This window comes from Oncorhynchus mykiss, chromosome 11 (genome assembly GCF_057628025.1).
Source record: "Oncorhynchus mykiss isolate SJ-2025 chromosome 11, ASM5762802v1, whole genome shotgun sequence".
In the NCBI taxonomy this organism is placed as follows: Eukaryota; Metazoa; Chordata; class Actinopteri; order Salmoniformes; family Salmonidae; genus Oncorhynchus; species Oncorhynchus mykiss.
In genome coordinates this window covers 49,425,358-49,453,263 of record NC_143032.1, presented here as the reverse complement: position 1 = coordinate 49,453,263, position 27,906 = coordinate 49,425,358, and the positions used below count along the sequence as shown (strand labels likewise).

The 27,906-nt window shown below is 46.6% G+C and overlaps 1 protein-coding gene across 2 annotated transcripts in view; it reads left to right on the top strand.

Moving 5' to 3' along the window:
* Positions 1–1,294: 1,294 nt before the first annotated feature.
* LOC110535788 (proprotein convertase subtilisin/kexin type 5) overlaps positions 1,295–27,906 on the top strand; it is a 42,156-nt gene continuing 15,544 nt past the window's right edge. The window contains exons 1-9 of one of the 2 annotated variants that reach the window (XM_036935601.2): positions 1,295–1,895; positions 6,457–6,561; positions 8,704–8,850; positions 14,178–14,321; positions 15,448–15,524; positions 17,540–17,628; positions 17,730–17,902; positions 20,050–20,262; positions 26,118–26,218. In XM_036935601.2, the coding sequence (XP_036791496.1) occupies positions 1,716–1,895; positions 6,457–6,561; positions 8,704–8,850; positions 14,178–14,321; positions 15,448–15,524; positions 17,540–17,628; positions 17,730–17,902; positions 20,050–20,262; positions 26,118–26,218 (1,229 nt within the window). In that variant the 5' untranslated portion in view covers positions 1,295–1,715. The remainder of the gene's footprint in view (positions 1,896–6,456; positions 6,562–8,703; positions 8,851–14,177; positions 14,322–15,447; positions 15,525–17,539; positions 17,629–17,729; positions 17,903–20,049; positions 20,263–26,117; positions 26,219–27,906) is intronic. The other variant, XR_016484514.1, reaches the window with a different exon arrangement.

Genomic DNA, 27,906 nt, shown 5'->3' with positions numbered 1-27,906 from the left:
GGGGGGTCGTGAGCTGGGTAGTTGATTTCGTTCTCAAATCATTGCTTGTTTTTTCTCCTTTCAATGCTTTAGATTACAAGTCCGTCTCTGCACTGAATGCTTGCGGTCATGGGGTGTTTTTGGTTCCTTTCATCTCATTTTGGAGGACCGTGAGATATTCTTGTCCCCCGCTTGTTGTTAGATTTGACAGCGGGGTCCATTCACCAAGAAATTGGCTGCAATTAGAGCAATTATGCTGATTTGCTACTTGTGTTTGAGGCGGAACACAGATTTTCTGTGTGCACTGTCCCTGGCTTGCTGCGGAGTTACTCCAAGCCACTGCTATGAAAACAAAAAACCTAGCAATCAGTAGGCCTCAAATTGGCCTACAAATAACGCCAACCTCAATAATGACACCATTAGCCTAGTACCGTGACAAATGTTGGTGGATTGTAGTCTACTGTGCAACATCTTTAACGAAGCGGAACACTGATGAGAGAGGTGGCAGCAATAATTAGTTATTACTTGCTTGGGATATTCATGATAACAATCTACACTGGGGATTTTCACCATTTCCATCTTGTCTTTTAAGCTATAGGCCTAATAATCCCAGCCCAGTGGGTAAAATGTTGTTTTCCCTATTTTGTGCGCAGAAATCATTTGTAACAATTTAAATAGTTAGGCCTACAAAGTAACAAAGTCTGTCACATTGTTCCAAATCACACTAAACCCGCCTGCAATATTCTGACATATCAAGCATTTAGCAAATAACAATAGCCTTTAGAGGGCCTATTCAAACAGGCAAATACTGTCTCTCAGTCATAGATACAGTATCTGATAGACCATCTTGAGATCTAACTGGGTGTGCCTTTAAGACCCAGCAGAGCTCTGGTAGCACCAAGGGCTATGCTGCATTTGTAACCAAGTGGAAAGTGGGATTTACAACATATGACTCGAATACGTTCATTTGAACGGCCCTCCAATTGGTTATTACTAGTGGGGAAACTCGTATATCATCCCTGAGCTCAGACTTCTCCCACACATGCTGACCTCACCTACTAAGGAAATTACCTCGATAACAGCATTTTCGGCAGTTAAACGTAACAAAACATTATTTATACAAAGTAATCTATTAATATGGTTTGTTAACTATATAATGTGTTACTACCCAGAGCACTGTATATAAGCATGGTAATTGTACTTTTAGTTCATAGTTGACGCAGTTTGTTGGCCATAGCCCATCGGCGTTTCTCAACGAGTTCAAAACACATGAAAGTATCCAACTGGTTTTTACGAATTCAATTGGTACATTTCCATCTCCCACTTGGTTACGAACGCAGCATTAGCCGTTCTTACTCTTCAGAGTGTCGCTCGTTTTTTTTCGCCACTGTAAAGGGAGAATGAGAACCAACATCCGAGGTCTGGGTGAAAGGAATTAACCCAGGGCACTGTATTCAGACCATAGATTCAGCCATATTATCCTCACTGCTGCTACGGAGAAATAGGCAAACTTCGAACTCTCCATGCACGCGGAGAACACAGAACAGGACCGTCTAACGGGCTTTTGAGGCATTTTCGGTCTCCGTTTTTTTCTTTCCTTGCGTGTAGTCTATGTGGAGCGAACAGTTATACGATAATCTTGCTTGCACTGCCTGCGGCGAGAAGAGAAGTTTGGTTGTTTGCCTAGTCGGAAGGAGGACACACGGGTGGCTCTGGGGGGGGGAAAGTAGTGGAAGATGGTTTGGAACGCCGCTTTGAGAATAGTATTGATGTGCATCCTGGCGCTCTTGCTCGGTTTTACGTCTGTCCCGTGCAAAGCTCGGATTTACACCAACCATTGGGCTGTACGGATAAACGGGGGACACGACATCGCTGATCGGATAGCGGGCAAATATGGCTATAAGAATATGGGACAGGTATGTTTGTGGTTCTTCTCAAAAAGTTGTATATATTTTTCAAATAACTTCCAAAATGACTTTCAAAATCAAATCCTGCACTAGTGTTTTTGTTTGATAAATGAAACGTATTTTGATATTGATATTGAACCGTGGTGTTTCGTCACTCGGATTGAAGTTCAATTGTCAAGGTTAGCCACCGGGCCCGGGGACACAGTGGAGAGTCCTCCCACAGGGCCAGTCCGAACGCGCTACCTTCATTCTTATGTGCCTTGATTAAAACTTGAAACTTGAACCCCGGATAGTATCTGGTGTGTGGTTGTGTGTGGCGGGGATCAGCCTATCACAACCGGGACAGACAATGACTGAATGAAGGGGGAGTGTAGTCATTAGGCTCCACAGCGGTGGAATAACAGGTGCCTCCCCCCACACGCAACAGTTACTGCCGAGTATTTCATGGTTCAAAGTAAAAAGGGTCTGCCTGATAAAATCACATTTCAAATCAAATGTTTGGAATTGTATTCGTCACATGCTTCGTAAACAACATGTGTGGACTAGCGGTGAAATGCTTATGGCCCTTCCCAACAATGCAGAGAGAAAGAAAATCGGGATAAACAAGAAAAAGTTAAACGCTTCGTAATAGAAACGCAATGAGTAACGATAACTTCGCTATACACTAGGTACCCGTACTGAGTTGATGTGCAGGGATACGAGATAGGTAGATATACTACATGACCAAAAGTATGTGGACAGTCTTTCAAATTAGTGTATTCTGCTATTTCAGCCAAACCCGTTGCTGATAGGTGTATAAAATCTAGCACACAGCCATGCACACTCCATAGACAATCATTGGCAGTAGAATGGTCCGTGTACTGAAGAGCTCAGTGACTTTCAACGTGGCACCGTCATAGGATGCCTCCTGTCCAACCGTGTGTCTGTCCTCAGTTGCAACACTATGGAAGCAACGTCAGAGCAATAACTGTTTGTCGGGTGCTTAATGAAATGGGTTTCCATGGCCAAGCAGCCGCACACAAGCCTAACATCACCATGCACAATGCCAAGCATCAGCTGAAGTGGTGTAAAGCTCGCCGCCATTGGACTCTGGAGCGGTGGAAACGTGTTCTCTGGAGTGATGAATCAATACTTCCTCATCTGGCAGTCCGATGGACGAATCTGGGTTTGGCGGATGCCAGGAGAACTCTACCTGCCCCAATGCATAGGGGCAACTGTAAAGGTTGGTGGAGGAGGAATAATGCTCTGGGTCTGGTTCGGGCTAGGCCACTTAGTTCCAGTGAAGGGAAATATTAAGGCTACAGCACATTCTAGATTATTCTGTGCTTCCAACTTTGTGGCAACAGTTTGGGGAAGGCTCTTTCCTGTTTCAGCATGTCAATGCCCCGTGCACAAAGCGAGGTCCATACTGAAATGGATGGTGAGATTGGTGTGAAAGAACTTGACTGGTCTGCAAAGAGCCCTGACCTCAACCCCATCGAACACCTTTGGGATGAATTGGAACGCTGACTGCGAGCCAGGCCTAATCGCCCAACATCAATGCCCGATCTCACTAATGCTCTTGTGGCTGAATGGAAGCAAGTCCCAGCAGCAATGTTCCAACATCTAGTAGAAAGCCTTCCCAGAAGAGTGGAGGCTGTTATAGCAGTAAGGGCAGGAACCTACTCCATATTAATGCCCATGTTTTTGGAATGACATGTTCAACGAGCATGTGTCCGTATACTTATGGTCATGTTGTGTATGTAAATATAACTAGGAATAAAACTGACAGATAGTAAACCTCATCAGTACATCGCCTGGTATAGAGTTCCTGGGTGGCAGAGACCCCGGCTGTACGCACTACCCACTGTAGTGCCTTGCGGTCGGTCGGATGCCAAGCAGTTGCCATACCAAGCCAGTCAAGATGCTCTCGATGGTGCAGCTGTAGAAATTTCAGGATCTGAGGGCCCATGCCAAGCCTCCCGAGGGGGAAGAGGTGTTGCTGTGCCTTCACCACTCTGTTGGTGTGTTTCAGACCATGATAGATCCTTAGTGACGTGGAACACTGAGGAACTGGAAGCTCTCAAACCGCTCCGCTATAGCCCCGTCCATGTGAATGGGGGCGTGCTCTGCTCTCCGTTTCCTGTAGTCCACCATCAGCTCCTTTGTCTTGCTGACGTTGAGGGAGAGGTTGTTGTCCTGGCACCACTCTGCCAGGTCTCTGACCTCCCTATAGGCTGTGTCATCAGTGATCAGGCCTACCACCGTTGTGTCATCTGCGAACTTAACGAGGCTGTTGGAGTCGTGCACGGCCGTGCAGTCGTGGGTGGACAGGGAGTACAGGAGAGGACTAAGCAAGCACCCCTGAGGGGTCGTATGCGAATCGGGGTGGGTCCAGGGTGTCTGGGATGATGCTGTTGTTGTGAGCCATGACCAGCCTTTCAAAGCATTTCATGGTTACAGATGTGCTACGGGGCGATAGTCATTTATACAGGTCGCCTTGGCGTTCTTGGGCACAGGGACTATGCTGGTCTGCTTGAAATATAATGATATTACAGACTGGGTCAGGGATAGGTTGAAAATGTCAGTGAAGACACTTACAAGCTGGTCAGCGTCAGCGCGTGCTCTATCCACGATGAAAGCCATACTATGTATTCTGACAGGTTGAAAAGGAGTATTGTAGACCAGTAGGGTCATCCAGCTCTCAAACCCCTGCCACCCTTTCTCCCTAGTTATATAGTGGCAATTTACCCCCTCCCCCTCTCCTTTACGAGAATTGCAATGGGTACAGGTATTTTTATTTGATGAATATGATAAACAGTTTTTGCTTTGTCATTCTGGGATATTGTGTGTAGGTCGATGAGGGGAAGAATAAACAATTGAATCAATTTTAGAATAAGGCTTTAATGTAACAATGTGGGGAAAGTCAAGCGGTCTGACTACTTTCCGGATGCACTGTATGCTACCTGCTGTTGCCTTGTGTCTTCCACGTTCTGACAGTGACGCGGTCAAAGCCTGACCTCTGGGTCTATGAGAAATTCCACTGTAACACTTTGTAAAAGTTACCTTTTTTTTTGTTTTCACTTTCAAATGTATGCCAAGCTAAAATGATTGTTTAACAAACCATACAACTACACTACTCTTTCCATGACATGGGCTGACCAGGTGAATCCAGGTGAAAGCTATGATCCCTTGATGATGTGACCTGTTAAATCCACTTCAATCAGTGTAGATGAATGGGAGGAGACATGTTAAAGAAGGATTTTTAAACCTTGAGCCATTTGAGACATGGGTTGTATTTGTGTGCCATTGAGTGTTTTGGGCAAGACAAAATATTGAAGTGCCTTTGTACAGGGTATGGTAGTAGGTGCCAGGCGCATCGGTTTGTGTAAAGAACTGCAACGCTGCTGTGTGTATCGAGTGGTCCACCACCCAAAGGACATCCAGCCAACTTGACTCAACTGTGGGAAGCATTGGACTCAATATCGGCCAGCATCCCTGTGGAATGCTTTCAACACCTTGTAGAGTCCATGCCCTGACGATTTGAGGCTGTTCTGAGGGCAAAAGTGTTGGTATAACTCAATATTAGGAAGGTGTTCTTAATGTTTGGTATATTCTGTGTATATGCAAAAGTCTACTTTTAACAATTGCCACAGAGCATTTTACTAAAACACATTTACATTAGGAACAGTGCCGATGTCAAGTTCGGAAACAGAATGACAGTAAAAATCTCCCTCAGTATTTTGTGAACACGTTTTCTGAAAAACTTTGTTAAATATCTACTACAAAATTACGTTTCAAAGATGTCTGCTGAAAGAATGGGGTGTCAGCGATGATACCTTGAGTTTGAAAAATCTATTTTGGGGTATTGAACTACAGTAAGCGAAGTGGATCAACACCTGGTAACAGAATTGCATCATGGGTCCTTGATCTGCATTAAACAGAAATGCATATGAATGTCATTCTCTTCATGGTGATGTGTCTGAAGAGGTACACAAAACATCCTCCATTGCAGTTGGCTATATTCTATCAAGCTCCGCCCCCAAGCAAGACCAAATTTGTTTGGTCCAGACCGGACCAAATCTGTACCAATTGTAGACGTCTATGTTTCACATGTTTGGACAGCCCAGTCCGGTAGAGTATATTACATCATACTGTACTCTACTGTACTAAACTCTACTGTGCTGTATTTAACAATACTTTACTGTTCTCTACTGACTATGATTTCACATTGTGGCCAATTCAATTGCAGTCATCCTGTTACAGATTTTTGGATTTGGTAACAGAGTGACGCGTTTTTAATCACTTAATAATTCCTAAACAAAATGATCAGTAAAAACACAGACTTTGTCTCTGTCTGTCTTGTTTAGGAGGTTTGTGTTTCCCGTCAAACTCGGTTGCCGTTTTTGACTTAAGGGACAAATAAATAAATGTTTGATATTTCTGTCTCATTTACATTCATGATGCCACCTCCTGATGTCTTTTTGGTACATAACCCGTGAACGCATCTGAAATTCCAACCTAATTCACACCAGTTCGGATGCAACCAGTGTGTTTACTGTAGACTGATGGCTTGTGTTTTCCTCGGCAGATTGGCGACCTGAAGGACCACTATCACTTCTTTCACAGCAGGACCATCAAAAGGTCGACGCTGTCCAGTCGCGGTGGCCACAGCTTCATCTCGATGGAGCCCAAGGTAAGCCCGTCGCCGCCTCAGTGTTCGTGGGCCCCCCAGACGGGTCATTGACACCCGCCTGCATTATTGACGAGTCTCAGAACACCGGCGTTGGTCTTGCCCTGATGATGCGTACAGTCCAGGGCACAATTGTAGCTCAGCACACCGAGCTACACAAAAGTCGACCAACCATAGCGCCACTGAGCATAGTTGTCTTCAACGTGAGATGTATTATACTCGCTTGAAACATTGGCCGTTTTGAACATATTCCACAATACTCCCCTCGGGGCAGGAGGCAGTTTGGCATTGACAGGCGTCACAGAGGGGGAGAGAGAGAGAGCAGTGTTCTCTTTGCCTGTCTTCTTCCTCTGGTTTCTCTTCTGTGTGAGGGGTTGACAGGAAGGAGATGTGTAAATGATGTCAGCTGGCCCTGCAGTCTGAGCTGGGAGTCTGTCTGTTCAGGGATCAGTGTCCTATCATTCTGATGCCAGTCTCATTTTGGGCAGGACTCTATCACGGGTGCTCTGGACTCAGTCTGTGTAGTCGGTTATTTAACTAATCACATTGTTCTGCTTAGTTGTGTAATGCCAGTCATCTCTGTGTTTGTGTGAGAGTCCGATGGGTGTAGCAGGCACGCCTTGTTTGTTTGTGTGTGTGTGTGTGTGTGTGCGTGGTCTACCTGTTGGCACGCATGTCTCCGTGGCTTGGAGAAGAGGTCCTTGAGTGTGACCTCACCCTGGGGACCTTTTACCCCATTGAAAAAAATATATATAATATCTGCTTTTATTTAGCAGACGCTCTTATCCAAAGCGACTTACAGTAGTGAGTGGATGCATTTTCGAACCCACAACCCTGGCATTGCACGCGCCATGCTCTAACAACTGAGAAATACGAGACTTCCTCAAAGTAATCACTGATTTATAACAGATTTGGATAGGCAAGGACCTCATCACTTCTACCTATACGTTCATGTCAGATCAGTGATCCCTTCAAGGAAACGAGAAACGAAGGAAGTATGCATTACAAACCTCTGACTTCAACTGGCACTCCTGCTGTACGGCTGGCCCTTTTGGATCCTGGTTGCCCTTGGTTACTGACCCAGTCAGTGAGAGAGGCAGAGACTGCGATAGAGAGAGCCACCTGCAAACCCTTAAGGGGCAAAGCAGAAGCAGTCGTATTTCAAAAGCCCCCAGTCCAGTTCACCATCTGAAGGAAGAGGGAGAGTTCAGATCCGGTTCCTCTCCCTCTTAGTGCACTCTCAAGTCAGTGGCGGAGCTAATGGATGACTGTCTGCTGGGGTCAGACCTCCTGTCCAGGTGACTGTCTGAGGACCGTTGCATAAGGCTTACCACTCGTCATGCACGAACACACGGACGTAGGCAGGCAGACGGAGAGACAGACACACACACACACTGATGGCTCTGCTGTTCTGAGCTCAGTGAGGTGTGGAAACAGTTACTTTGAACCTGATGTTAATGACAGAGTAAAATGAGCAGAGACTTGTGCCTGCTGTCTTCGCACCAGTCTGATCGCCCCGCCATCACTGTTACACTTGTATATTTTTTTTCTTCTATCCTTTTTAGACTTCACAACTACATCCTAGGTGTCCCCCCCCCCCCCCCCCCCCCCCCCTATGTCTTTCTGCCTGTGTTTTTGTTGGTCTACCCCATCGCTCGCTTTTCTCCATTTTTATTTTGCTTTTCCCCTCCGCTCTCTGGAGAGACTGACAGATATTTCCCTCTGATATGAGTGTCTACTTCACTTCCCTTGTGCAAAGGTGAGATGCAGCAGTCAGTTATGTAGCTACATATCAAGTATAGGGCTCTAATCTGGCCAGGTTTGAGATTTCCTTGTCCATTGTCCATTTTCTTCTAGAAATAGAAAAAAAAATCCTACCAAATGCTCCCAAACTTCTGAGATGAGCCAAGGAATTCTGTGAAATAAATCCACTAGATTTGAGAGATTTGATGTGACCTGTGATGTGTGCGCACTTGTCTGTCTGCCAGTGTTTTACTTTGTTCATGTATTTCTCCACACATATTCCTCCATCTCCCATTGTCAACTCAAAACATGCTTGCCCGTAATCCCTTAGTGTTCCTGTTCAGTGATTTGTTGTTTGATATTGTTTTCACTCACTTTCCAATGGTATGCCCTCTGCTTTAGGTGGAGTGGATTCAGCAGCAGGTGGTGAAGAGGCGGATCAAGAGGGATTACAAGGCGGCCCCTCGCCCTCTCTCCAGCCCCGCCCAGACTAGCCCCGCCCAGTCCATCTTCTTCAACGACGCCAAGTGGAACAGTATGTGGTACATCGTGAGTATGCAGATCAGGCCAAACCCCAGGACTCAGGGTCAAGGGTCACTGGACTCACCACCACCCTGACCCACTTAATGGAGGCTCCACAGGCTGTGTGTGAGAGTGAATCTTGGGTGTAGTGCGGCTAAGGGTGTAGCGTGGCTAATGTCTAGACATCTTCTCACACCTTTTCTAATGACACCGAGAGGATTTAAATGCATACAGCAGTGTGAGATGACTCCGTCTAGGACTGCACAAGCTATGCAGCTCTACACAGACAAATACTTCACTCACTCGTGGCTGCTAGTCACATCCACGTACAAATCATGGCTCCCTTACGTTTTGTGCAGTTGGTCAACACTCTGGTCTTTTTCTCTTCTTCTGGGTTCTGTCAATGGTTAACTTGGCAAAGATAATGCCAGTACTTTGACTTTAGAGCTTCCACTTATCTGTCCAGTTTCATAATCGGTTATAGTCAGTCATGAGTGTTTCCTGTTTAGGTATCAGATTTACTAGACTTTTGTCCATGTTCACGTCTGTTGACGTTTGTTCACCTGGACTTTAGTCTACAACTGACTTTCTCCATCCATCTCTGGACCTATTTAAAAACGGTTCAAACGCTTCCATTCCTTCCTCTCCTCCTTGGACTAATAACTGATCTAGCATGATTGGACAAGTTAAAGCAAGAATTCCAGTTCATAGCTTTCACCAGTCCAAAAAATGTCAGATCAATAACTACTTTAAAGAACGGAGGAGGGAAAGTTGCATTTTCAAAGGATTCGAACAGGGCCTATGTCTATGGAATCAATCAATCAACCAACCAATCAAATGTATTTATAAGGCCCTGTTTACATCAGCAGGGGTCACAAAGTGCCATACAGAAACTCAGTCTAAAACCTCAAACGGCAAGCAATGCAGAAACCTAGAGGGCAACCAGGCTCTGAGGGGTGGCCAGTCCTCTTCTGGCTGTGCCGGATGGAGATTATAAGAGCACATGGCCATTTGAAGCCAGATTGTTCTTCAAGATGTTAAAACGTTCATAGATGACCAGCAGGGTCAAATAATAATCAGTGTTTGTAGAGGGTGCAACAGGTCAGTACCTCAGAAGTTAACCAGATAAGACAGACTGACCCTAGCCCCCCGGCACATAGACTATAGATGATACCCCCAGACAGGACCAATCAGGCAGGAAATAACCCCATCCACTTTGCCAAAGCACAGCCCCCACAGCACTAGAGGAATATCATCAACTTACTACCCTGAGACGAGGCTGTGTAGGTCTCCTCCGCCGCACGAGCCCGAGGAATCACAAAACTGGACAGGAAGATCATGTCTGTGACTCAACCCACTCAAGTGACGCACCCTTCCTAGGGACGGAATGGAAGAGCACTATTAAGTCAGTGACAGCCCCTTAATAGGGTTAGAGGCAGAGAATCCCAGTGGAAAGAGGGGAGCCGGACAGGCAGAGAAGGCAAGGGCGATTCGTTGCTCCAGTGCCTTGCCGTTCACCTTTGCATCCCTGGGCCAGGCTACACTCAATCATAGGACCTACTGAGAGACAAGTCTTCAGTAAAGACTCTACATTTATCTCTCACTTGGATAGGCACACCATTCCATAAAAAATGAGCTCTATAGGAGAAAGTCCTGCCTCCAGCTGTTTGCGTAGAAATTCTAGGGACAATAAGGAGGCCTGCGTCTTGTGAACATAGCGTATGTGTAGGTATGTATGGCAGGACCAAATCGGAGCGATGGGTAGGAGCAAGCCCATGTAGTGCTTTGTAGGTTAGCAGTCAAACCTAGAAATCAGCCCTACTCTTAACAGGAAGCCAGTGTAGGGAGGCTAGCACTGGAGTAATATGATCAAATTGTTTGGTTCTAGTCAGGATTCTAGCAGCCGTGTTTAGCACTAACTGAAGTTTATTTAGTGCTTTAGCTGGAGAGTAGACCATTGCAGTAGTCTAATCTAGAAGTGAAAAGGGCATGGATTAGCTTAAATGCATCATTTTTGGACAAAAGGTTGCTGATTTTTGCAAGGTTACGAAGAGAAATCAGGGTCCAGAGTAACGCCAAGGTCCTTCAGTTTTATTTGAGACGACTGTACAACCATCAAGATTGTCAGATTCAACAGCAGTTCTCTTTGTTTTTTGGGACCTATAATTAGCATCTTTGTTTTGTCTGAGTTTAAAGTAAAACATTTGCCGCCATCCACTTCCTTATGTCTGAAACACAGGCTTCCAGGGTAGGCAATTTTGGGGCTTCACCATGTTCCATCGAAATGTACATGTGTATCATCCGCATAGCAGTGAAAGTTGACATTATGTTTCCGAATGACATCACCAAGAGGTAGAATATATATAGTGAAAACAATGGTGGTCCTAAAACAGAACCTAGAGGAACGCCAAAACTTACAATTGATTTGTCAGAGGACAAAACATCCACAGAGACAAACCAATATCTTTCTGACAGATAAGATCTAAACCAGGCAAGAACTTGTCCGTGTAGTCCAATTGGGGTTTCTAATTTCGGCAAAATAATATGGTGGTCGATGGTGCCACTAAGGCCTAGGAGCATGAGGACAGATGCAGAGCCTTGGTCTGACGCCATTTAAAAGGTAATTTACCACCTTCACGTGTGCAGTCTGTGCTATGATGGGGTCTAAAACCAGACAGAAGCATTTCGCATACATAATTTTTTAAAAATTTTATTTAGTTTTTTTAAAAGTTTTTTTTCAGGTCAAGGTGTGGCTTTTTACTTCCAGTGAGTTTGGTACACATCCGGTGGATAGGTAGACATTTATTATGTTCAACACAGGAGTGCCAAGCACAGGATTGTAAGTGAATGTTATAGCTCCTTCATTACTTTAGTTGGAATAGGGTCCAGTATGCAGCTTGAGAGTTTAGAGGCCATGACTGTTTTCATGTATGTGTCAAGAGATACAGGATGAAATAACTTGTCTCCATTGATCCTAGGTCCTGGCAGTTCTGTGCAGACTCAGGACCACTGAGCTTTGGAGAAATACGCAGATTCAAAGAGGAGTCCGTAATTAGCTTTTTAACGATCATAAACTTTTCATTGAAGAGGTTCATGAATGTATTACTGCTGAAGTGAATGCCATCCTCTGTCTAATGCTGCTTTTTAGTTAGATGTGGACAGTATCAAAAATAAATGTTGGATTTTTCTTATTCTCCTCAATTAGGTTGGAAAAATAGGATGATGGAGCAGCAGTGAGGGCTCTTCGATACTGCACGGTCCTGTCTTTCCAAGCTAGTTGGAAGACTTCCTGTTTGGTGGAGCGTCATTTCCGTTCCAATTTTCTGGAAGCTTGCTTCAGGGCTTGGGTATTTTCTGTGTACCAGGGAGCTAGTTTCTTGTGACAAATGTTTTTTGTTTTTAGGGGTGCGACTGCATCTACGGTATTATGCAGTTAGGTGGTTAACCGATTTGTCTACCCCAACGTCCTTGGGTAGATGGAGTCTGGAAGGGAATCTCTGGGTTGTCCGAGAATTTTATAGCACGTCTTTTGATCCAGGGTATGACTATGGCAATGAATAGGTCCGGAGACATGTTGGACAAACCCCACTGAGTTGATGATGGCTCCGAAAGCCTTTGAGAGTGGGTCTGTGGACTTTTCCATGTGAATGTTATGGTCACCAAAAATGTGAAAATTATCTGGCATGACTACAAGGTCCGATAGGAATTCAGGGAACTCATTGAGGAACGCTGTGTATGGCCCAGGAGGCCTGTAAACAGTATCTATAAGAAGTGATTGAGTTGGCTGCATAGATTTCATGACTCAAAGCTCAAAAGACAAAAACGCAGTAATATGTTTTGTTTAAGTTGAAATTTGCTGTCGTAAATGTTAGCAACTCCTCCGCCGTTGCGAGATTTGCCGGGGATATGGTCACTAGTGTAACCAGGAGGAGAGACTTCATTTAACACAGTAAATTCGTCACTCTTGAGCCATGTTTCAGTCATGCCAATCACATCAAGATTACAAATTAGTTAATTGACTATAACTGCCTTGGAAGTGAGGGATCTAACATTAAGTAACCCTATTTTAAGATGTGAGATATCGCAATCTCTTTCAATGATGGCGGGAATGGAGGAGGTCTTTATTCCAGAGAGATTGCTAAGGCGAACACTGCCATGTTTTGTTTTGCTCAACCTAGATTGAGGCACAGACACTGTCTCAATGGGGATAGCTGAGTTGACTGTGCTAGTGGCAGACTCCACTAACCTGGCAGGCTGGCTATCTCATTGTGGAGCTAGAGGAGTTAGAGCCTTGTCTAGATTGTCATAGATAAGAGCACGCCTCCAGCTAGGATGGAGTCCGTCACTCCTCAGCATTCCAGTTGTGAGACTCTGCTGTAGAGCTCATCACTCCCCCTTAACTGGGAGGAAGCCAAAGACAATTACTTGGTGCCGACACATCTTTCTAGCTAATTTACACGCTGAAGCTATGTTGCGCTTGGTGAACTCTGACTGTTTCATCCTAACATCGTTGGTGCTGACATGGATAACAATGTCCCTATACTCTCTATACTCGCCAGTTTTATCCTTAGGCAGCACCATATTCAGATTTGCCTTTACGTCGAGAGATGATTCTTTTTTAGTCTAATATTGTGGGTAATGGAGTCGCCAATGACTAGGGTTTTCAATTTGTCAGAGCTAATAGTGGAATGCTTCGACAGCTCAGACCCCATAACAGGTGGAGGAGAGGCCGGTTGAAAGATTCTGTCGGCTGAATGAGCGACACCGGTTGAGAATACCGGCAGCATTTCCTTCCAGAAACCGTGAGAAAATTGTCCGGCTGCGGGGACCGTGCGAGGGGATTTGTACTATCTGTACTTACTGGTGGCACAGACACGGTTTCATCCTTCCCTACACTGAAATGACCCTTGCTCAACGATTGCATCTGAAGCTGTGCTTGCAACACGGCTATCCTCACCGTAAGGCGATCCTTTGACCGGTAGATTATGAGTACAGCAACTGCAATTGGAAGGCATCATGTTAATGTTACTACTTAGCTTCGACTGGTGGAGGTCCTGACGAACCACGTCCAGATAAAGCTTTCCGGGGTGAAAAGGGTTGAATGAAAAAAGTAGAGCGAGGAGAAAAGTTAGACGTTGGTAAATCTATCTAGTAAAATGTTAAATGTTTGGCAGATAGCCAATTAGCAACAAGCAGCACAACAGCACGGAGACACACTGTTGCCACAACACAGATGTGGCTCTTTGTTCTAGAATTATAATGACCACATAAGTGGGTTGCTAGTTTTGTTTCAGCACTATTCCAGTGACGTGTGTGTGTGTGTGTGTGTGTGTGTGTGTGTGTGTGCGTTCCAGCACTGTAACGATGACATCCATAACTGCCAGTCAGACATGAACATAGTGGGGGCGTGGAAGAGGGGCTACACCGGGAAAGACGTGGTGGTCACCATCCTGGATGACGGCATAGAGAGGAACCACCCCGACCTCATTCAGAACTACGTGAGTGTGTACTGTATGTTTGTGGGTGCATGTACAGCGAGTGTACAGAACATTAGGAGCGCCTGCTCTTTCCCAGACATAGACCAGGTGATTCCAGGTGACAGCTATGATCCGTTATTGATTTCAACTGTTAAATACAAATCAGTGTAGACAAAAGGGAGGAGACCTGTTAAAGAATAATTTTTAAGCCTCGAGACAATTGAGTCATGGATTGTGTGTGTGCCATTCAGAAGACGTGTTAACTGCAACGCAGCTGGCGTTTTCACGCTCAACATTTCCCAGTGTGTTCCAAGAATGGTCCACCACCCAAAGGACATCCATTCAACTTGACTGTGGGAAGCATCCCTGTGGAATGCTTTCGACACCTTGTAGTGAAGGTGTTCCTAATGTTTTTACACTCAGTGTATGTGTGTGTGGGGGTTTTGGAATGGGGTGTGTGTGTGGGGGTGTTAGAATGGGGTGGGGGTTTTGGAATGGGGTGTGTGTGTGGGGGTTTTGGAATGGGGTGGGGGTTTTGTAACGGGGTGTGTGAGGCGGTTTTTGGAATGGGGTGGGGTTTTTGGAATGGGGGGTGTGTGTGTGGGGGGGTTTTGGAATGGGGGGTGTGTGTGTGGGGGTTTTGGAATGGGGGGTGTGTGCGTGGGGGTTTTGGAATGGGGGGTGTGTGCGTGGGGGTTTTGGAATGGGGTTTGGAATGGGATGGGGGTTTTGGAATGGTGTGTGTGGGGGGATTTTGTAATGGGGGGTGTGTGTGTGGGGGGGTTTTGGAATGGGGTGGGGGTTTTGGAATGGAGTGTGTGGGGGGGTTTTGGAATGGGGTTTGGAATGGGGTGGGGGTTTTGGAATGGGGTGTGGGGGGATTTTGGAATGGGGGGGTGTGTGTGTGTGGGGGGGTTGTAATGGGGTGGGGGTTTTGGAATGGGGTGTGTGGGGGGGGTTTGGAATGGGGTGTGTGGGGGGGGTTTGGAATGGGGTTTGGAATGGGGTGGGGGTTTTGGAATGGGGTGTGTTGGGGGGGGGGGGTTTGGAATGGGGTGTGTGCGTTTTGCATATTCAGCCATTGGCTGATTTCTGCTGCTCGGCCATAAGAACACCATGATGGTGAAGGTATTTCCTCTGTTTCCAGGACAATCAGGCCAGTTATGATGTCAACGGGAATGACATGGACCCCATGCCCCGTTACGATGCCAGCAACGAGAACAAGTAAGATACCGTGTCACAGCATCGCTCTCCACTGTGTGTGTGTGTGTGCGCTCGCTATCTGTATAGTTCTGTAGTGGTGTGTTTATGGTGTGTGTGGAGAACTCTCCTCTGCCTGGGAGCCCTGTGTCCTGCGCCAGTTTGGCTGTCAGAGTGTTTTTGGACCCTCTAGCCAAAATGCCTTGGCAAACCCTCAGTGCTCTGTTGTAGATTGTTTTCTTAAAGAGACAGGAGGTTTAATAGCCCACTGCTTTCTAGACAGATCAGGGCCTGCAATGGCTCACTCCCTCGCTCTCTCTGTCCCCCTCTGACTGGGGTTTGTTGAGAAGTCTGTCACAATAATGGGTACGTTCCAATGTCCATACTAGCATACCGCTTAGAATGCAGGGCCCAACTCATTGCTTTATTCTAGGCAGTATGCTGCTCAAGGGGATACTGGAACACAGCCGTTAGTGTGTACCTGCTACCTAAAGCTTACACACTACACGCTTTTCAGACAGATTCTGTATCTTTGCACTGTCCCAATATCCAGTCTCCGATATCATACGAACATACAGGGGAACATGGAGGGGAACACCATTTTGTAAGAGGTTTTATGAAAGCTCCCCACTAACTGCTGATGCACTCCAGACGTCCCTCTCCGATACGTTTGCGAGTACACTATTGTGGTGGTAGGAGTTCCAATTTGCCCCAGCTTTATTTTATGACATGGTACTGATTTGAAGAACGAGGACTCGCCACTTCTGATCCAGACCAACCAAAGAGACCAGAATGGATTGGTTACAGTCCACCCTACCATCCCTTTCTTTTAAACCAGCAGTTTCACAGATGTTCAAAGTAAACGGACACTAAACTTGCATCCGCTGTGTGGTGTGTTACCTTTGTGTGTGTGTATTTTTTTTTTCCAGAGGAGAACAAGCTGTTCTTTCCGCTTATTTCCTGTGTGAGGAACGTATCCGCTGCTGAGTTTGAACATTTCCATGTGATAGAATTTCTGCTATAATGTAGAAGTCCACTTCTGTGGGCTGAACCAAGGAATCACCTTCAGGATTGACCCAGTCAGTGTGTTATTCACATTGAACTTTAGTCATCCTACAGACGGTGTGGTTCAGAGTGATGCGGAGCAGGCATGGAACAGAGATGGGCTGAGAGCAGACGACACGAGCACACACTCCACACACGTACGCAGAGGAGACGCAGGCAACAGGCAGAACATGGAGCCGTGGGATGTCAAACGGAGCTAAAGGATTTGAATGTTCCCTACTATTTGTCTGCTATAGGGGAAGAGCTGTGTTGTGGAGGGAGGTTCTAGCCAGGTGATGGAATACAGTACAGTGGAAACCATAAGCTAACGAGGGAGTGTGCGTCTGCCTGCCACGGGTTAGATGCTGGGGTTGCCATGACAGCAGTCAGTGGCGACTCTGGGCCGCTCGGTCCAGATGTTCTCGGCATGAGGGCTGGTCGTGCCGAGAGAGTTTGCCTCTTCCTCCTCCTAAAAGACACTCTTGTTTGTTTGCTCTGGTCACTGACCCTGGCCGATTGTCACTTACAGCCTGTGGCGGAATGTTACCCTTGTTTGTTGAGGGCTCGGGGACATGCAAAACATTTGTCTCGTTCACATTGTGAAAATATTTGAGGGCTGTATGTAACCCAGTGCAGCTGCTGCTGCCTCTGACAGCAGGGCCATGTTCGTTACGCACCAAACTGAAGAAAACGGACTATAATACGCTTTCCATTGCATGCCCTTCTGGACAAGACTCAGCCCCTGCTACTGGCCATGAGTAGGCCTGTTCCTCCAGGCCGTAGTTTGAACAAAGTCTAACTCCACTTAGTTCTCCAGCCATGCGCCTTTTACCGGGAACGTGCAGGGTGTCCGATGCTATCCCGACTGTTTGTGCGTTCCTCAGTATATCTGTTTACATATTTGTGTGAGTTTTATAAATGTGCGCTTGTGGGAGTGTGGAAATGTGTTTCTGTGTTTATGTGCGTAAAGTAAAGTGTCCCTGCTCTCTCTCCAGGCATGGAACACGCTGTGCTGGAGAAGTTGCTGCATCTGCTAACAACTCCCATTGCACCGTGGGAATTGCCTACAACGCACGGATAGGGGGTGAGCATTGGGTTTACGCTATGTATCTGTGGTTGAGTGTGTGATCTAAACTGTGTGCGCCAAATGTACTGTTTTTTTCATTTTGTGTGTGTGTGTGTCAGGGGTGCGGATGCTGGACGGTGATGTGACAGACATGGTGGAGGCCAAGTCTCTGAGTCTGCAGCCGCAGCACATTGACATCTACAGCGCCAGTTGGGGTCCTGATGACGACGGCAAGACCGTGGACGGCCCCGCCTCGCTGGCAAGGCAGGCCTTCGAGAACGGCATCCGCATGGTGCATCTCACACACACAGTAGACATGCACATTAAGTATACACACTTATACCCACGATCAAAACACCAATTCGTTCTCAGAAGAAGACTGGTGCAAAGAATACACATTGACTTGGACAAACGCATGCAGTAACTCGGCGGCCAGAGTGTAATCAATGCCTCGGGGGCACTTCTCGACATTTGTATTAAAGCGCTTGGTCTGATTAGCGTATTCATGTGCTGTATCCATATTCATGAGTGTTTTTGTAGAGGTGGCTCAAAGGAAGAGCTTAGCCCAGGGGTTAAGTGGAGGGGAGTTGACTTCACAAGGTCGCTTGTGATGATGTCAGAGTGCCCTCTCCATGCTGAGTCAGACGTGCTGCTTACATTTTGATTCTAGAGAAAGTCAAACGATGGTTAGATTTTGGTGGTGGGTTACGTTCACTGAGTATTCAAAACATTAGGAACACCCCCTTTGCCCTCAGAACAGCGTCGATTCGTCGGGGACTCTACAAGGTGACGAAAGCGTTCCACAGGGATGCTGGCCCATATTGAGTCCAATGCTTTCCTATAGTTGTCAAGTTGGCTGGATGTCCTTTGGGTGAGGGACCATTCTTGATACACAGGGGGAAACTGTTGAAGTGTGGAAAAACCCAGCGGTTCTTGACACTCAAACCGGTGTGCCTGGCACCTACTACCATACCCCGGTACCTACTACCATACCCCCATACCCCAAAGGCACTTACATTTTGTATCTAGCCCAGTCACCCTCTGAATGGCACACATACACAATCCATGTTTCAATTGTCTCGAGGCTTAAAAATCTTTCTTTACTCTGTCTCCTCCCTTTCATCTACACTGATTTGAAGTGAATTTAACAAAGTGACATCAATAAGGGCGGCAGGTAGCCTAGCGGTTAAGAGTGTTGGGCCGATGACTGAAAGGTCGCTGGTTTGAATCCCAGAGCCAACTGGAAAAATCTGTTGATGTGCCCTTGAGCAAGGCACTTAAACCCTAATTGATCCTGTAAATTGCTCTGGATAAGGGCGTCTGTTAAAATGTAAAGAGATCATAGCACTCACCTGGTCAGTTTATGTCATGGAAAGAGCAGGCGTTCTTAATGTTTTGTATTCTCAGTGTATGTCTTTGTTGTGCGTGGAAGCTACAAAGTCTATTGTACTATTATGATAGATGGTTGGAGGTGTGTGTGTGGCAGCACCGTGGCAGGTTGGCCTACAGAAAAGGGGATGTGACAGGCTAGTGAGCAGGGAGACTGTGTAACCAATTGGAAGGGTGGAGAAAATGTTAGCCCCCGTATGTTTGAGATATTACTGACCGGTTAGGGAGAGGTGTGTGTTGCTGTTGTTAGGGTGCAGGTCCCCCAGACCCAGCCCCCACGTTTTTTGGTTGTCTTTTTCATTTTTTGTTCTGTCTTTGTCGGTCTCCCTCTTGCTTCAATAAGTCATCATCTCCCTACCTGCTTTTTCACTCTCTCGCTCTCTTTGTCACACACCCTCTGTATCTCTCCCCTCCTTTCTCGCACAGCTTCTCTTTCTCGCACTCTCCTTTTTTCCCTCCCTCCCTCCCTCCCTCCCTCCCTCCCTCCCTCCCTCCCTCCCTCCCTCCCTCCCTCCCTCCCTCCCTCCCTCCCTCCCTCTCTTCAAAGCTGGTCCCAGTTTTCCATCAGCATTTCATCCTGTCTGATTCTCTCTTCACTCAGAGGGGCTTCTATCTCTTATCACAAGCTGACAGAGGCCTGTGAAGTGCTTTCCTCCACCTTTTATCCCCTCTGTCTGTGTGTGGATGTGTTTGAGTGACAGTCAGAGCTCACAGAGCAGTAGGCTCCCTCCAGTTTCTCTGCCAATCATACACCAATAAAAACCCCATATAAATAGAATTTTGGCATTTTGGCATCATTGACTTTATTTGATTGGGGATGCCCGCTCAAGTAATTGTATTTCTATGTAAATATCTCTGTTTACTGAAGCTGTGTGATAGTGCTGCTCCAGTAAGTAATTTGGGCTAATGTAATTAATGTGCTCATTCCCCTGCCACTGCTGTGTGCACCTGCTATTACCATTACAGCATCAATGGGCGGAAGAACCGTTGTTCCCACGGGCAGGAAATCCCGCCTCTGATCTAATTGACAATGGTTTGATTTCCTGCCAGGGAAGGAAGGGGCGTGGCTCCATCTTTGTGTGGGCGTCAGGGAACGGCGGGCGGAGCCGGGACCACTGCTCCTGTGACGGCTACACCAACAGCATCTACACTATCTCCATCTCCAGCACCGCCGAGAGCGGACGCAAGCCCTGGTACCTGGAGGAGTGCTCCTCCACCCTAACCACCACCTACAGTAGCGGAGAGAACTACGACCGCAAGATAGTAAGTGTGTGTGTGTGTGAGACTGACCCTCCATTCTTACCACAACATACAGCAGCAGAGGGATAAGCAAACTACGACTGTCTGATAGTTGAGGTGTGTGTGTGTGTGTGTGTGAGAGCGCTCTTGTGGCCCACACTCTGGAAGACCTTCAGTCCGTCCTTGTATCGGCTGTGAGGGTCTATAGCAGGATGGGATTGTATCAACACCACCAAGACAGAGCTAGCTCTCCACCCACCATGCCTGTCTTCACCAGTGAACACAAATCACTGGAGATAGTCCCGTCATTCAAATACCTGGGCAGCAGCGTCGACCTCTATTCTAAACAGGATCAAGCATCAGCTGCCTTTGGGAAAATCAGACGCAGGGTCTTCCAAAACGGGGATCTCCACCTCCACACAAGTGGCCGTCTATCAAGCCGTCTGCATCCCCACTCTTCTTTACAGCTGTGAAGTCTGAGTCACTTAGTCGCCACAACAAGCGGCTCGAGCGATTCCACATAAGATGCCTGCAGCGCATCCTGGGAATCACCTGGCTTTGACCAACTGCAAAAGTATGGAGGCCACGGTCACTCAAACACCGACTGCTGGCTTGGGCATGTCATTAGAATGTCTTGTGGAGCGCTTGTTTGCGGAAGATCCTGTACGGCCGGCGGTCTGTAGGGGGGAAGATGTAGCGCTACAAGGACCAGCTGAAGAAGTGCACCATCAACCCCACAGACCTGGAGGATGCCGCTGCCCACCGTTCCACCTGGCGGCAGCTCTGCCAGAGCGGTGTTCAGAGGAGGAGAGGAGCACAAAGAAACAGTCAAAACAGCTCAGGAGACACAACCATTACCTGCCCTCGCCAACACGGACTGCGCATGCCCTGCCTGCGATAAAGTTTGTGGATCTCGGATTGGACTCGCCCGGCACCCAAAAACTTCACTGTGAACTCAGAAGTGGAAGTTGTCATGGGATATGATGGACTAACGTAACGTGTGTGAGAGCGAGAGAGAGCACTAATGTGCTAATGCTGCTTTGTCATTTAGGCTGACTAGATGGTTGTTTTTAAAGCACATGGCTTTTGAACCCAAGGCTGGGTGAATGAGGTCAGTGTGTCGGGGTCAAGCTGTGTGTCCTGGGCTAACCCCCTCCTACTCTCCACCGATGGCATTGGGGCAGACAGTCAGACAGTGACTGTTGTCCCAGCTTGTCTGGCAGTGTTTTGCCACATTCCCAATAGAGGTTCTAGAGACCAAGCAGAGAAAGAGGGAGAGAGAGCAGTCCCTAAGAACCAGCCAGGCCAGCGCTGCCCTCCAGACTCACGCAGAATAATGACCAGCACCTCAACACACACGGTCATGCACACAACGTCCTACTCCAGGGCCCGTATTTGTAAAGCATATCAGGGTAGGAGTGCTGATCTAGGATCAGGTCCCCCCCTGTGCATATACATCTTATTTATTATGATCTAAAAGGCAAATCGATCCTAAATCAGCACTCCTACTCTGAGACGCTTAATGAATACAGTCCCAGATCCTCTACCAGCAGGACCCAGCTTTCTCAATCAGGCCTCCCTCCATCACTGTGACCCAGATACAAGCTGGTTTCCCCATTCTAAGCCCTTTGATGTCTTCAGTCCAACAACCAGGATATGTTGGCGTCTATAGATGGTCTTCCAGCTCTGAAGTGACCGGACGGTTGGTCAGCAAGGGATCCCTTTGATGGCTTTTATTGTGACTGACTGGATTTGGTGCAAAACGCTAAGCTCTCTCCCGCCCTTGATATACTAAGTCCATGCAATGGGAACAGATGTTTTTTTTGTTTTTTTGCACCTGCAATTTTTATTTGTTTTATTTGATTACTGTTATATTATAATAATTACCTCCTTTTTGTCTCCCCAATTTCGGGATTACGATGTCTCATCGATGCGACTCCCGAACGGGCTCGGAAGAGGCGAAAGTAGAGTCGTGTCATACACCGTTTTGCCAAAACGCACGTCTTAACACCCGCCCGCTTACCTTTGTCTGTACACTATGCCTCGAATCTATGCTATCGTGCCCAGAAACCTGCTCCTTTTACTCTCTGTTCCGAATGTGCTAGATGGCCAGTTCGTATAGCATTTAGCCGTACCCTTATCCTACTTCTCCTCTGTTCCTCTGGTGATGTAGAGGTTAATCCAAGTCCTGCAGTGCCTAGCTCCACTCCCACCCTCAGGTGCTCTCATTTGTTGACTTCCGTAACCGTAAAAGCCTTGGTTTCATGCATGTTAACATTAGAAGCCTACTCCCTAAGTTTGTTTTACTCACTGCTTTAGCACACTCTGCCAACCCGGATGTCTGAATCCTGGCTTAGGAAAACCACCATAAACCCTGAAATCGCTATTTCTAACTATAACATTTACTGCCAAGATAGAACTGCCAAAGAGGGTGGTGTTGCAATCTACTGCAAAGAGAGCCTGCAGAGATGTGTATTACAATACAATTCTGTACCCAAAGAATTTGAGCTTCTACTTCTAAAAATTCACTTGCCGCTTGCTATAGACCTTCTTCTGCCCCCAGCTGTGCTCTCGATACCATATGTGAATTGATTGCCCCCCCCCCATCTATCCTCTGAGCTCGTGCTACTAAGTGACCTAAACTGGGACATGCTTAACACCCCGGTCATCCTACAATCCAAGCTTGATGCCCTCAATCTCACACAAATTATCAATGAACCTACCAGGTACTACTCCAAATCTGTAAACACAGGCACCCTCATAGATGTCATCCTAACTAACTCGCCCTCCAAATAAACCTCTGTTTTCAATCAAGATCTCAGCGATCACTGCCTCATTGCCTGCATCCGTGATGGGTCTACGACCACCACTGTCAAACGCTCCCTAAAACATTTTTAAGAGCAGGCCTTTCTAATCGACCTGGCCCGGGATATCCTGGAATGACATTGACCTCATCCCGTCAGTAGATGATGCTTGGCTATTCTTTAAAAGTGCTTTCCTCACCATTTTAAATAAGCATGCACCATTCAAAACATTTAGAACTAGGAATAGATATAGTCCTTGGTTCACTCCAGACCTATCTGCCCTTGACCAGCACAAAAACATCCTGTGGCGTTCTGTATTAGCATCGAACAGCCCCCGTGACATGCAACTTTTCAGGGAAGTTAGGAACAAATATACACAGGCAGTTAGGAAAGCTAAGGCTAGCTTTTTGAAACAGAAATTTGCATCCTGTAGTACTAACTCAAAAAAGTTCAGGGACACTGTAAGGTCCATGGAGAATAAGAGCACCTCCTCCCAGCTGCCCACTGCTCTGTGGCTAGGAAACACTGTCACCACCGATAAATCCACTATAATTGAGAATTTCAATAAGCATTTCTCTACGGCTGGCCATGCTTTCCACCTGGCTACCCCTACCCCGGTCAACTGCCCGGCACCCTCCACAGCAATCCGCCAAAGTCCCCACCATTTCTGCTTCATCCAAATCCAGATAGCTGTTGTTCTGAAAGAGCTGCAAAATCTGGACCCCTAGAAATCAGCAGGGCTAGACAATCTGGACCCTCCTTCTAAAATGATCTGCCGAAATTGTTGCAACCCCTATTAATAGCCTGTTCAACCTCTTTCGTATCGTCTGAGATTCTCAAAGATTGGAAAGCTGCCGCGGTCATCCCCCTCTTCAAAGGGGGCGACACTCTAGACCCAAACTGCTACAGACCTATATCTATCCTACCCTGTCTTTCTAAGGTCTTCGAAAGCAGAGTTAACAGATTACCGACCATTTTGAATCCCACTGTACCTTCTCCGCTATGCAATCTGGTTTCAGAGCTAGTCATGGGTGCACCTCAGCCACGCTCAAGGTTCTAAACGACATCATAACCGCCATCGATAATAGACCAAGTAAAGCCCCCCTTGTGCAGCCGTATTCATCGACCTGGCCAAGGCTTTCGACTCTGTCAATCACCACATTCTTATTGGCTGACTCGACAGCCTTGGTTTCTCAAACGATTGCCTCGCCTGGTTTTCCAACTACTTCTCAGACATAGTTCAGTATGTCAAATCGGAGGGCCTATTGTCCAGACCTCTGGCAGTCTATGGGTGTGCCACAGGGTTCAATCCTCAGGCCAACTCTCTTCTCTGTATACATCAATGATGTTGCTCTTGCTGCTGGTGATTCTCTGATACACCTCTACGCAGACGACACCATTCTGTATACTTCTGGCCCCTCTTTGGACACTGTGTCAACTAACCTCCAGACGAGCTTCAATGCCTCACAACTCTCCTTCCATGTCCTCCAACTGCTCTTAAATGCAAGTAAAACTAAATGCATGCTATTCAACCGATCACTGCCCGCACCTGCTCGCCCGTCCAGCATCACTACTCTGGATGGCTCTGACTTAGAATACGTGGACAACTACAAATACCTAGGTGTCTGGTTAGACTGTAAACTCTCCTTCCAGACTAATTTTAAGCATCTCCAATCCAAAATTTAATCTAGAATCGGTTTCCTATATCGTAACAAAGCACCCTTCACTCATGCTGCCAAACATACCCTCGTAAAACTGACCAGCCTACCGATCCTCGACTTCGGTGATGTCATTATAAAATAGCCTCCAACACTCTACTCAACAAACTGGATGCAGTCTATCACAGTGCCATCTGTTTTTTTCACCAAAGCCCCATACACTACCCACCATTGCGGCCTGTACGCTCTCGTTGGTTGGCCCTCGCTTCATACTCGTTGCCAAACCCACTGGCTACAGGTTATCTACAAGTCTCTGCTAGGTAAAGCCCCGCCTTATCTCAGCTCACTGGTCACCATAGCGGCCATAGCAGCACACACTCGTAGCACACACTCGTAGCACGCACTCCAGCAGGTATATCTCACTGGTCAAGCTAATTCCTCCTTTGGTCGTCTTTCCTTCCAGTTCTCTGCTGCCAATGACTGGAACAAACGGCTAAATTCTCTGAAGCTGGAGACTCATATCTCCCTCACTAGCTGTAATACTGTATTTATTTATTTATTTATTTATTTATTTATTTATTTATCTTGCTCTTTTGCACCCCAGTATCTCTACTTGCACATTAATCTTCTGCACATCTACCATTCCAGTGTTTAAATGCTATATTGTAATTACTGCGCCACCATGGCCTATTTATTGCCCTAACTCCCTTATCTTACCTCATTTGCACTTTGTTTTCTTTTGTTCTACTGTATATTTTACTATGTTTTGTTTATTCCATGTGTAACTATTGTTGTATGTGTCGAATTGCTATGCTTTATCTTGGCCAGGTCGCAGTTGCAAATGAGAACTTGTTCTCAACTGGCCTACCTGGTTAAATAAAGGTGATATAAAAAATGACCCAGAAGCCAGCTGCACCAATGTGTTGGAAGAAACACTGTTCAACTGACAACCGAAGTCAGCTTGCAGGCGCCTGGCCTGCCACAAGGAGTCGCTAGAACTCGACGAGCCAAGTAAAGCCCCCCCCACCCCCTCCAGCCAAACCCTCCCATAACCTGTACGACGCTGGGCCAATTCTGTGATAACCCAATGAGACTCCCGGTCACGGCCGGTAATGACACCCCAGGCTGTAGTGACGCCGCAACACACTTAGATTGCTGCGCCATTCAGGAGGCACCTGCAAAAAAAATATTTCCCTGCTTTCCACTCCCTGTGGTCCTCTGGCTGGGAAATTATTTCCTGGGTACCTTCGGGAACAGCAGGGTTATGTGTGTGTGTGTGTGTGTGTCATCTCTAGCATGGCAGCGTATCAAAGCTGGAATGTGTGCAGTCTCAGGTGTGCCTCAATCTCCCCCTGATCCACAGGACTTAACCCTGCCTCCCCTCTCTTTCCATCCCCTTTTCTCCCTCCCGCTGTAGATCACCACAGATCTGCGGCAGCGCTGCACAGACAGCCACACAGGGACCTCTGCGTCTGCTCCTATGGCAGCTGGGATCATCGCACTGGCCCTGGAGGCTAAGTAAGCTCATTAACCTTAACTCAGGGGTTCACACGACTCTGCCTGTGCACTGCAGTTAGTTCAGTTCACCCAGCCAGTCAGTCAATCAATCCCACTGCTCACATTGCTTATCACAATTCTCTCCCGTTGTTTTCCCGCTCTTTCTTTCTCTGCTGCACCCCCTCCACCCTCTCGCTCTCCCACTCACTCACTCACTCACCCGCACACACACACTCGTCAAGCGGATCAGATTGGCCACAACTCTTTGAGCGCGGCTGATGGTATCAGCGGTTATCTGGTATAGGAAAGCGAGCTGGCCGACTTTGATAAACATATTTTCGAGAGGGGCTGAGAGCAGGTCTGCTCTGTCATTTGAAAGCCAGCTTATCTTCCCCCCCCCCCCGCCTCATATTTCACCCGTATGTTTATACCATAATTACACTTCAGTCAGAACATGAGAGGAGACTCTCCGACATCAGCAGGGTTTGATGTCGGATCTGTGGGGACCAAACGAGCTGTGGGAACAGTTTGTGTGTGTGTGCGTTAGTTATCCGGCAGCGTTCAAATGATTTTAGATGGCCTAGTTATTGCACAACATTAATGACAATGAAACATTTATAGAATGTGAATTATGGATGGAGTGGTGAACATTGGTTGGTTTGGTCAATCAGAGTTTTCACGGATGGTAATTGGAGTTGGGACACCTTTTTGCTTTTCCCTTCAGAAGACATACCACCTTAAACCTGTGAGTCTGTTTCTAGTCTCTTGTCCTTGTGGAATTGATATGCCGTGACTGACGCCCATGCTGACAGCTTCTCAATTAGTTTTTTGGAAAACGTGAATCGAGTGAGTGTTGGACAGCGAGCAGGAGAAGGGATGACTCCTGGGAAGTGAAACACTAGTGTTCAAGAGGTTGATGGCAGCGGTTAGCCGTGAAGGTTCTATTCCATGATAAATTCCTTAGGAGGCAGTACACAATGTCACTTTTTTTTATTTGAGGGTATTTTCATACATATCTGTTTTTGCCGTTTTAGAAATGAAAGCACTTTGTCTCGTCTGGCCATTTTGAAGAAGTCAGTATTTGGACAAATTCACCTAGTGTATTAAGTAGTGTAGTATTTGGTCCCATATTCCTTGCACAAAAAGCTTGTGACGATACAAACTCGTTGGATGCATTTGCGGTTTGTGTTTTGGATGATATTTTTGCCCAATAGGAAACTGAATGGTGAAAAATGTCTGGCGCCATGTTGGAGTCACTTTTATTGTAAATAAGAGTATATATTTCTGAACACTGCTACTTTCATGTGGATGCTACCATGATTATGTATAATTAGGAATTAATTGTGAGTAATGATGAGTTAGAAGGTTAGAGGTGCAAAGATCATTACCCCCCCCCCAAAAAAATGCTAACCTCTCCTATTATTGGTAATGATGTTTTGTTGTAGCGTCTGAATGACATCTCACCATTATTCATGATTCATTCATGATTTTTATCATTTAGATGTTTTCAGAAACATTTATCTACTCAGTAGGGGGGGGGGGGGGACTAGATGCATAAATTGCTTTCATTTCTAAACGGTAAAACGGATATGTATGAAAATATCCTCAATACATTCTGTACTGTTGTTGCCACATATGAAACATTGATCTCAAGTCCAAAATGCTGGAATATAAAGCCACATTTAAAATGTTAGCTTTACTGTCAAAAT